Source organism: Quercus suber, unplaced genomic scaffold, assembly GCF_002906115.3.
Source record: "Quercus suber isolate HL8 unplaced genomic scaffold, Cork oak 2.0 scaffold_312, whole genome shotgun sequence".
In the NCBI taxonomy this organism is placed as follows: Eukaryota; Viridiplantae; Streptophyta; class Magnoliopsida; order Fagales; family Fagaceae; genus Quercus; species Quercus suber.
In genome coordinates, this window is record NW_027069768.1 from 113,248 (window position 1) to 125,271 (window position 12,024).

Consider the following 12,024-nt stretch of genomic DNA (forward strand, 5'->3'; position numbering starts at 1 on the left):
GTCATAAACTTGAAAATTCAAGTTCTATCTACCACACTATTGATTAATGAAATTTCTGTAAGGTCTCATGCGTAAGGAGTGAAATAGTCTGATAAAAAATTAAGATATCATTTCCTTCCTAAATTAATTTAAAAAAAAAAAAAGAAAAAGAAAAGAAAAAAAAGATACCATCTCGATTACAAACCATAGAGATAGAGGTGAGGGTTGAAAACATACTGTAGGCTCATGTAGTACAAAGAAATCAACAAGGTCTTCGGTATAATAATGAAAGAAAAGGATCCCATGAACAGGAGATTGGGTAGTGCTGTCGTGTCGCACCTACGTCTTCTGCGCCGGACCGTCTCCTTCATTTTCCTTAATTTTTGTATCCTAGTTTTGACTTTTCGTATGGAAATTTTAGCATATTTTGCTTGCATGGGCATGTAAGAAGTTTCAAGACAAACCACTATATATATGTAAGTGTATATTATAATATTCTTTACTCAGGAAGCATACGTTTATATTTGTTTTAGTTTCGCATAGCATATTACAAAGGGTTTTGCTTAGGTTTTTTTGGGCCGGGTTGAAGAAATGGGAAGAGGGAAGGTAGAGCTGAAGAGAATAGAGAACCCAACAAGCAGGCAGGTGACCTTCTCAAAGAGAAGAAATGGGCTTTTGAAGAAGGCTTTTGAGTTGTCTATTCTATGTGATGCTGAAGTTGCACTAGTCATCTTCTCTCCCTCTGGAAAGGGTTACCAATTTGCTAGCCATGAGTAACTTCTCTCCCTCTCTCTATCTCTTTGTTTTTATTATTTCTTTGAGTTACTTTTTGAATATATATGTGTAAATATGCAACGTGCAAGTACAACAAATATGTTTATATTTTGTTTGTGATCATGTTAATGGATGCAGTATGAACAGAACCATAGCAAGGTATCGCAGTGAAGTAGGACTGCCTCAATCAATTGACCAACACTCTAGACCAATGGAGGTATCCTATATTGCTTTTCTCAAACTAGCTACTTGAACTATTTTTTTAGATGAGTGAGCAGATTTTATTTCATCTCAAACAATGAATAGCAGGAAACATTTACAGAGGGGTAGCGAAAAGCTCAACCTCTAAAATCATGGCAATTTACCAGCATCAAAACTAATTCAAGGAGACTTTAGGACGGAATATGAAAAGCCCCACAAGTGACACAAATAATGCCGTACAAATTTTCATTTGAAAAGGATTAATTTCATAGTGTAGATTAAATTTTATAAATTAAAAAGTGTATTTAGTGTCAAGTTTTTTAAAATTTTAAATGATTTTATACTTAATATAATTTAGGAAATAAAATTTTAATAATGAAATAATCTTCATTATTTTTTATATAAGATAGAAATTTTATTTTAGCCTAATTCAAGTGCATATGTATATAAAATTTTTTCTTTGAAACTTGAACTCAGACCTTTGCCCACCATTCCATTACGCCAAAAATATGCGGCGGTTGAAATGGTCTCCATCTAACTTGAAATGGAGAGTTCCGTTTCTAATAGAGTTGCAAACCCTCGTCTTGCTTCCATTCCTTTTTTACTTCCATCTGATCTGCAGCCTTAAAAATTCATTCCTTAGTTGCAATCCTGCCCTCTATGTATCATAGCATTTCTGTGCTGCCAGATGTGGCATCCAGCAGCCCATAAAACAAGTTTGGAAACCACAAATTTTTATGTCTTTATCCTTTAAGCTCAGATTTACCCCAACCCATTAGATCATCCCAACTGAACTTGGGGTGCTTAGTACTATACTAGTTCATTGGCTACTACCAGATTCTCTTACAGAAGGATTAACATCCAAAAAACAAATGCTCCCTATTTTCAAGTCGATTCCTGCAAATTATACATTGATCCTCACCCTGTATTCCCCACTGCATTAGCCTCTGTTCAGTACTAAACAGCCTATTTATGCTTAGGAATACAGTTTGTAAATCAAACCAAACCAACTTCCACCAATTAACTTTTGGTTTTTCTTTCCAATATATATAAATATATATATAGTTATAGGTTTTTGAGGATGTATACTTACCTGATTTGGATGACAGCCAAAATGGCCTGAAAATCTGCTAACTTTCTTTGAATAGATACAAGTTCTTCATATCTAGTAGGTTTCCACAGCCAATCTTTGCCCTTTAGAACACTTGAGATTTTGGCATTTAGATCATTAGCAGCATCATATACCATCACTCTGTGACCAAATCTAAGATACAAATATACTGTTAGCTAGGGTGTCTCCAGCTGTCCATAGAAAAACATTACTTCCAAGACCAATATTAAATGTAAACTCTAGGGAAAGGGCTTCTGTTCATCTTGAAGTTAATTCAACACAGTGACTGAAATTATTGCTATTTCATATGATGACTACTTTCCTTTTTGTCCTTTGAAACAACTTGGTCTCCTATTTTTTAGATTTAGAAATGGACCCAGTCCCAGACCTTGTGGCTCTTAACATTGGTATAATAAACCTCGGGCCTTCAAACTTCTTGATATGTCCTAAATATTACTTATATTGTAAGGATGGTCCTCCCCAAATTTTTTATTATATATAAAATTCACCCTATAACCTTAAATTGTAAATAATTATTTCTCTAATTAAACCCACGTAGTTTTAACTCTTGTTAAAACATAAAGAAAAAATGATATATGTAGAGAAAGATAGTAGAAGCATTAGGAGAATTAACGTGATTCAACCTAAAGATCTATATTTATGGCAAAAGGTCCTTGTTGCTATATTTTTACTATTTTGAGTTGTGTTTTACAATGACCCCCGTACATATGTAAGAATACATTATTCAAGTTTAGTAGGGTAATCCTAAAACCACAAAAACTCATGATATTCTACAAAACCATGATCTACAGATTATAACACCATCATAATATATATAACATATTCTACCACTTCCAATTTCCACCATTCTAGCTTTGGTTTTCACTTTTTCATATAAGGCAACAAAGGAATAAAAATCTTCTATTCCACATTGAGTATTGCACTATATGTTTTACCAATTGTAGTATGCTATGTGTTTGATTATTTTTTTCATTTAAAATTTTAGTTATTGTACAAGGGAAAAAACGGGAGGCGTGTGGATAAACGTGATTGATGGAAAATAAAGTGAAACACTTAGAGTAGAGTAAAGAATTTTTATTAAGCTAGAAAAATGTTTTGGTATACTAGAGCAACGTTTCCTCCCTCAGCATCCGTGTTGTTGTTGTTGTTGTTGTTGTTGTTGTTGTTCTTTTTTTTATTTTTTTTTTTTTTTTTTTTTTTTTTTTTTTTTTTTTTTTTTTTCCGCCCGTTGAGAAGCGCATTTCTGCAAGAGAGTGGTCTGTCAGTGGGTCTCGTGCACTATTCACAGGACCCATAAACCTCTTTATTCAGTAACTTTTTTTATTAAAAATGAGTCTCATGGCACAATTCAAATATTTAAAAAATTATTTTGCTATAGTGTTTTCAGTTTTCAGTAAAATAAACGGTATTCAAACGGACCCTAAGTGTTAGAGTGGAATAAAAAAAATTTATTATGCTAAAAAATGGTTTGGTATTCTAGGTGTTAGAGTGGAATAAAGAATTTTTATTAAACTAAAAAAAAAAATTTGGTATACGAGGTGTATGCTGCTTATTGAATTATTTAAGGATTGGATGGGAGGTCTACAAAGATACCAAAGAGTGACTGCATTTGATATATTGGATCCATAATTAATAAGTATGAAGAGATTGAAGAGAATTTAAATAATAGAATTAAAAGAATGAAGTGGAGATGCGCATCAAAAGTATTGTGTAATGTTCTCTAATTCAACCCTGTATTTTAGTTATAATATAAATAAGAAAAAAAAAATGATGTAAAAAAGAAAGAGGAAGCAAGATAGAAATTATTGTGGTTCGGTCTACCGACCTATGTCTTTAGTACAAAGTCCCTTATGATTACATATTTATTATTTTGAATTGTATATTACAATGAACTCAATATAAGATAGACACACACATTAGGTTTAGTAAAGTAACCCTAAATCACAATAACTCATAGTATTCTACAAAGACATGGTTACATATTATAATATATTCTAACACTTCCAACTTTAGTCCTTCTAGCTTTGGTTGTCACACTGCACCCAACCCCAAAAGGTTGGTTATGAAGAGAATGCAAAGATTGAAGAAGATACAAATCGTAGGATAAAAAATAGCTTAATTTAGTGGAGAAGTGCATCATCAAGAGTATTGTGCGATTATAGAATATGTATCAAGTTAAAGGATAATTATTTAAGATAGCTATAAACTAGATATGCTCTATGGTATTGAGTGTTGAGCTAATATATATATATATATATGTTCATTAAATGAGTTTAACTGAAATGGGAATGATAAAATAGATAGGTGGAAATATAAGGAATGAAAAAAATTTGAAATGGAGGAAGTCGCTTAAAGGTAAGGGTGACTCTTATTGATGAAAAGAGAGAGAGAAAGTCATTTGAGATGGTTTGATCATGTGTAGAGAAGAGTGATTAATGCATTTGTAAGGAAGAGTGAATTGATTTAAGTAAAAGGAACCAAAAAAAAAAAAAAAGATTATACACAAAGACATAAAATTAAAATAACATTAGTGGTAGTTAAAAAAAATATATGTCAATTAAGAGGGTGAATACAAATCTTCTTATATAGTTGCATGCATGTTGCTGTGTTCATGCTTCATTAAATTAGTATACAAAGTACTTTTGCATTAGAACTTACTTCTTCGCGTCTTATTATGCATCACAAGGATAGCAACTTTAATCTATTTGTGGTCCCCAATTATAAGTCTAATTGGTTTAGGAAGTGATGCACTAATATCACATAATATTGTAAGATCATTTGGTCACTTAATTAGCAACCGGACTCCGAACCTTTCTGTATAATAAAAATCATGTTGCACAAATAACTGCTTCTTGAATAACCCCTCAAAGGCTGAAGCTTGAATGTTGTTGATCTTTTCAGGAGGTTCTACCATTTGATTAGTGATTGATACTAAATTCTTAGCTGCTTTTACTTTTTGTTATTAACAGTTTTGGAGGACTGAAATTGAAGAGTTAAAGCGATCAGTAGACATATTGGAGGCAAGACTTAGGTATGTTCAATGGCTATAATTATATCATACGCCAGATCAAGACCTGTCTGCAATTATATCATTGAAAATTTCATCTATCTTCAATCTTATGGTTTTGTAGTCACTCAGCTGGAGAAGATCTATCATCATTGGGCATGAAAGAGTTAAGACAGCTAGAGCGACAGACAAGGACTGCAGTTGAACGTGTCCGCGCTAAAAAGGTAATGATTGATATTGTCGTCATAGAAACCCATAACATTCGAATGAAAAATACTAAAAGTATTATCAATTTTACTACAATTTTTTTATAAACTAATGTGATAATATATGTAATTAGTATCACATCACTAACGTAATAAATAATGTAACAAATAAGACTCTAAATAACTCCTTAAATTTTTGTGTTTAAAACTTGATACATCAATTTATAAGGCTTATAATAAAATTGATAGTAGTGGTAACATCACTCATACTCAAAATCAAACAAACAAAACAATGAGAATGCATAAGACTTTTGATAACACTATAAATATAGCAAATTATAATTCATTGTTGTTTTGATTTTATGCATGGCTTAACATATAATTTAACCTCCTTGTGACTAATTTTTTGTTCTGATTTTTCAACAGAGGCGCATTATTTCAGAGAACATCAACTTGATGAAAAGGAAGGTGAGATAATATAACTAATAACCTAAAATGGAACCAGTCTACTAGCTAGCTAGTCTAGGGCTTGGGACTTCGTTGGACTCAAATGCTTCCAGTAAATAATTAAAGACCCTGGAATTTTTTCAAGCTATGCCAAGCTTGAAGTACCATGGACCTAATCAATTATATGACAAAACCAACTGACCTATCACATTTTTCAGACTACATAACCTACATCAACTGGTAGGTTTTATGGTAATTTTAGCTGGTATTGCATTTATTTTATCGTCTCAAAAACTTATTAAGTAAGCTCGTAACAATTGGTATCAGAGCCAATATCAAATAACAATTGGAATACTTAGAGAAGGAGGAACTGGGCTATTTTTGCCTGTGAGGTGAAAATACTCAAGGAGATATGGGAGATGTTCTCTTCTTAAACTTGAATGCACATCTTAAACAACTCATCAGCAACCATGTTTATGTGTAAAGAGAGAGCATCAATAGACAAAAGCCCCAAACCCACAATAATATATGGTGGAGGTCAAGCAAATACTAATGGAGGAATGGTTTGAGACAACTCAGCTCTCTCTTGCCTTCCTAGAAGACCCTGCAAGACATAGAAAATCAAATCAACTAGTCTAACTTAGAGGTCTAGGTTTCCCTTGAAGCAAATCTTATTATTCTTATGTCTCTTAACCAAAATAGAAAAATACAAGAGGAGAATAGTTGAGAAAATTAGAAAATATACCCCTAGCAAATTAATCTATTATCTTCAAAGTCAAATTTATGTCTATTACACAGAAAAGATTCATTTTTTTTTTTTTGGTTTGTGTGGATCTTGTTTAAACGCAGCAAAGAGCCCTGCAAGAGGAAAACTCTCATCTGCAGAGACGAGTGAGATTTCAAAGACTTATGTGTTATATATGTACCTGCAGAGATTTTTATTATCTAGAAATCAAGATTGATTTACAGTTTGGATATTAGAGTTGACATGTATTTTCATGTTTGCTTTGTGTTGAAGTTGCACGAGCTACATGATACTAACGTAAGCTCTAAAATTTCGGGACAAACTGCGAGCAGCTGCAACATCTCAAACCCAAGGTAGTGACTTTGATTTATGGGTAAATTCTATTACACACACTTTGTGTTTCAATAACTGAAAACGAGAGTTTAACTCACTTCTTCATTTTATGAAAATACACGACACACTGTGTGTAACAAACATTGCCCTTAATTTATTTTGCCAAATTGAAAGAAAAATGTCTCCAAATGATCATGTGTGTATTGTGTAATTAGTATGATTATGTATATTAGCAATTTAGCAAAGTCTCCTAGTTTGTTTATGGATTTTTCTAACTTCAAATTGGTGCACCCTTTCATTTGAAATAAATTCATTTTATTGTCAGATTAAATATTATAAATTTAATGATCTCTTTAATTTCACATCATTTATTGTTAAATCTAAGTAATAAAAACTTATTGTGAAATGGATTCATTCCATTTCATGTAAAATATGGAAAGCCTCGTTTATATTTTAGGAAATCCCAAAATTTTGACCAAGAATAATGTCCTGAATTTCATTGGCTAATTTTTAAAAGATTAGGTTGCCTTTAATACATTTGGATTTTGGATTGCAGGGTTCTTCAAGATGGAGTTGTCCGTTAAACAAGGGTCCAGATGAGTTCCACCAGTTAAAAAAAGGATAATCAATTACATCAATAAGTGTTGTAATCATATAATTAAGAGAAGTGCTACAACATCTACAATATTTTCATAATATTTTTATAACAAACTCGTACGTGGCAAGTTGTTATTGGTTTTAATTTGAATCTACCACTTAAATTACTTTTTTGTTCACCTGTAATAGCCAGTAATAACTTGCTACTTAAAATTTGTTGTGATATATTGTGAAAATATTGTAGACACAACATTCCTCTACAATTAATATTCAGCACCACAAAGTGCTAATGCGAGGTACTTTGCCACCCTTTTGTGTGTTTTTTGTTCTAATAAATAATGGAGTACGATAATTTTCACAAAATATTTCATAACTATTGAAATGGCAAGTTGTGAATGATAAATGATAAGGTGAAGTTAGTAAAGAATCAATTAAAAACTGTCAACTCAATGTAGTGAAAAATATTGTGCTTTTCTTGTTATTGTTTTCCCCTCTTTTATGCTTTGTAATTTTGTATAGAACTTTGGCTTTATGAAGTGAACTGTAAAGTTTCGTACCTGTAGTGGATGACTTTTGTCCATATGACAAGCACAAGCAAATGTACTTACCCAAACTGCTGGACCTATCCAAAAATATTCTTATCTAAAAGAAGACACATACGTTTAAAATGTATTGGTATATCTAAATCATGCTAATCATAAAACTTTTGGAGAGTATAATCACAAAGCCTTAAGCATACATTTCATATTTTAGATTAACCTTTTTTAAGATTGATAAACACAAAGCCTCAAGTATGTGTTCTCAGGTTTCTTGGTCATTGAAGTTGTTAATTTGTGAAGTTGCTTGTGATTTGGGAGAATTAATAATTTAATATGGTAGAATTGATGATCTTGAGTTCGAGTACTGTCTTTACTCTACCTCCAATTTAAAGTATTAAAAGTCTCACGTGTTGGACCCTACTTATTAAATGAAAGTTTAGGCTCATCCCACACGTGAGGGGGAGTGTTAAAATTATAATTAAATGATTAAATTCACAATTTCCTAATAGTTTAAGTTTTTGAGAAAATCGATAATTTAACAGTGACACATAATCCACAACCAACTCCTCCACCATATTTCTCAAATTTTTTTTTTTTTTTTGGGTTATGGCTGCGTTTAAGGTTTGGATATGCACTGTGGATGCAATTGGAATGATTTCACTGCCATATATAATGTTGATAAGGTGACACCTGCTTCAAATTTAAGAATGTTGTATTAATCTTTAATTAACTACTCTTATTTTATACATGTTGGTCCCAAATAAGAATGGCATCCCTTGAGGGTGGAGTTCGCACACACTGTAAAAAGTTTGTGGAATGAAGGTTATGGGGGGAAAAGGCTCAATCTAATGTAGTGGGCCTGGAGCCCCATGTAAGGATTATTGTGCGTCCGAAGAGAATGAGAGGTAAGGGCAAGGCCATTTGAAAGAGGGACTCCTAGAAAGAAAAGTGATTACAATCCGAAGAGGTCGTCTTCTGTCCGAAGAGATTATATTCCTCTGACGCGTATAGTATGGATCAATTGAACGTATAAAAGGTCAAAATGATCTTTCGAGGACTCCTCCTGATCAAGATAAGCTCTGAGTATACTTGGAGATGATAAGGATGAAGAAATATCTTAAGAGAGAGCTGCTACCACCGTATTTAAGGCTCTGCAGCAACTTTTCTGGTCGCATTTATGTGGAGAAGACCCCTGAACAGGGTAACCTCACCTACCGCCACTCACACAGAGCTAAAGGAGATGCTTGACATGACATATACTCAAGTAGGCTCACGGATTAGGTACAAGTGGACGATGGAGATGAGGAGAAAGGAGGATATATAAAGGAAGGAGGCTCCTGAGAAAAAGGGGGAGAAAAAAGAAAAGGAGAAAAGGAAGAGAAAAGAAAAAGAAAACCTTACTATAGTTTTAAGAATTGTAACTACTATATGATCAATGATATGCCTCTTCGGAAACCAAGTCATTCCATTTTTTATGAGTAACTTCATGTTAGTTTATACGTGTAGATTGTGATTAACTGTTGTCAATTCCATAATCAATCCAGCTCTTTCACCAATTCTCTAAAAATTCATTATTCTGGGCTTGGGCTACAAATCCTAACCCTACAAAGGTTATGAGGACCGTCCTATATATATTTATAAAAGTACTGCTTGCACCCTTTCTATGAAGACAGTGACAACCCTAAAAAGAGTTGTCTCTATATTTTATTAAGGGTTACATCCAAGCCTTTACCAAACAATGTATTTATATGTGAAGCAAAAGTACAATAAAAGAAATAAAGAATTACATGAGGATGCTTGGAGTCATGGTGTGGTCACAACCTCATATATATATATATATATATATATAGTGATGGAGCTATATATTGGCCATATCCAAATTTTATTAAGAGTCGTGTCTATTACGCGCATGCTCTTACACTTATATGATTTCAAGTCACGAATTTAGTTTTTTTTTTTTTTTTTTTAATTTTTAAAATTTTTTATTGTGTGTAAGTGTGTGTAACAATTTTTTTTCCTTTTTTATTTTAGATACTAGGTACACGTGGCTTGGATTTAGAAAGTAGCCCAACTACAAAATCTATCCAAAAACAAAGTGGTTTGCACTTTGTAGTGCATGTTGGCAGTGCCGAGTGGCCCAGTGAATCAGTAATAGTGGGTGTTGTGCTTAGAATAATTAACATGGTGTTATTTGTGGTGTTTGTTTAGCATCTTCATAATTAGATCAAAGAGACAAAATATTATTTTTAGACACAAATAATTTTTTTTAATACTTTTTTAGACAAATAATTAATCTTAAAAAATAGCAAGAATCTTAGCAACATAATTTATGTCGAACTCTCTCTATCTCTTTATTTGTCCATTTGAATGTTGTCAAAATTAGGCTTCGCAACAAATTGAAAGTTGATATTTTAACATGTTAATTTTATACATTGAAAGAGAAATTGTTGAAGCATTTAATATGGACTCAAATATAGATGATTTTTAAGATTTTAAAAAAAATATGAAGTTCTCTTTTCATAAATCAAAGATAAATTGAGTTAAACTAATTTTTTTTACCGTACTTCGGCTCTTTCTAACTAGACAAGATAAGCAAATTCATTATTATATTGAAAACAACAATCAATGCTAAATTGAGTTAAACTGAATTTTTTATTTTTTATTTTTTTTTTATACTTCGGCTCTCCCAAACGAGACAAGATGAGCAAATTCGTTATTGTAATGAAAATAACTCTCACTGCTATACAAACTAGCTACTAGCTAGTATGTTTCATACAAAAGATAATCTTACAATTATTGGTTCAATATTCAGCTAGCTCCCATAAAAAAAAAAAAAAAAAAAAAATTCAGCTAGCTAATTAACTTGTAGCCTGAAACGCTCTTGAACGCCTAAGATGTAACTCGTAGCTTTGGCATCAATGCTTTCATCACAGCTCTGCATGCCAACATGGTAATATGAACCATTACCAATATTAGCCTGCATATGTGTTTCATGTGAAGCAGAGGGGTTGTGTTTCATGTTGCCTGCATATTGAAAGGATGATGATGATAATGGCCTTGATGCTTGATACGAAGATGCCATTGGCTTGGCTTTGGTGATCCATTTCTGCTGTAGACTTGAGTACTCCATTATAGCTCTCTTCTATGTAAGGTTTTGTGGATTGCAATAATATATGTGAATTCTCTCTCTATATATAGTGATGGCCTACTACTTATTGTCCAAAAGTATTAAGATAAGAGCAAATCTTGTATGTGGTCCTTATAAAAATATCTTATAAGATATGCTTCAGATAGATAACTGAGAAATCCAATCCCAGTCCTATCTTTAGGATAAATGCAAATGGGTTCTGTGTGAAATCACCAAATGAAATGCCCCGTGAGATCACCCAGTGAAATTTGAAGGTATATGGGATTAAATGTTGATTACACTACTCCATGTTCATATCCTTTTGCTGGGATATCTGCAATAATGCAACAAATATGCGATGCTTCCATATAAAGGTTTAATACTTTCCTGTGTATAATGCTTATCAAGCCAATTAAAAGAAGAGCCTATGATTACATTCCTTGGTTGTAAAAATAATTGTGTTTGTTCAAGATCCAGTTAACTAATCAACCAATAAAGTAGTTTGTACTCGAATAAAGGCTACACAAGATAAACCCATTTGTGTCTTAGTTTAATGGTAACAAACAATCATCACGAAGTCCATATTATAAGTTTCGAATCCTATTATATTTATGAAAAAAATTTGATTGTATTTGTTGTTGTGCTAAATCAAATTATAAGTGGATTATATTCCATTTTAAACAATTAATTAATTCAAGATCATTTATATCCAAAATATCTAAATGAGTGTAGTGTCTTTTTCAGTTATCCTTCTGCCAAGAATTGGAATATGCAGAATAAAAGGCAAAATCCTTTTAGGTAAATTGGATAGGAAAATATTAATTAAGGGTGAAATGACTTTCTTTCTCAAGTTGGCACAGAAAGTTCATGTCATAGTTAGTGGGATAAATGGTATATGGACAACCTGAATCCACTTTATTCTCACAAGACAAAGAAC

At 32.2% G+C, this 12,024-nt stretch overlaps 1 protein-coding gene across 1 annotated transcript; it reads left to right on the forward strand.

Moving 5' to 3' along the window:
* Positions 1 to 326: 326 nt before the first annotated feature.
* Positions 327 to 7,730, forward strand: LOC112006468 (truncated transcription factor CAULIFLOWER A). The gene is made up of 9 exons (XM_024038745.2): positions 327 to 455; positions 547 to 752; positions 892 to 970; positions 5,056 to 5,117; positions 5,218 to 5,317; positions 5,726 to 5,767; positions 6,596 to 6,637; positions 6,765 to 6,844; positions 7,381 to 7,730. Exons 2-9 carry the CDS (start codon positions 571 to 573, stop codon positions 7,406 to 7,408), a joined length of 615 nt encoding a protein of 204 aa, XP_023894513.1. The 5' UTR covers positions 327 to 455; positions 547 to 570; the 3' UTR covers positions 7,409 to 7,730.
* Positions 7,731 to 12,024: the final 4,294 nt, after the last annotated feature.

What these genes read in the sequence shown, in the direction of transcription:
- LOC112006468 (XM_024038745.2), top strand. Translation starts at nt 571, where the DNA reads ATGGGAAGAGGGAAGGTAGAGCTGAAGAGAATAGAGAACCCAACAAGC. An exon ending in TACCAATTTGCTAGCCATGA is followed by an intron (nt 753 to 891) that starts GTAACTTCTCTC and finishes TAATGGATGCAG; the next exon opens with TATGAACAGAACCATAGCAA. An exon ending in AACGTGTCCGCGCTAAAAAG is followed by an intron (nt 5,318 to 5,725) that starts GTAATGATTGAT and finishes ATTTTTCAACAG; the next exon opens with AGGCGCATTATTTCAGAGAA.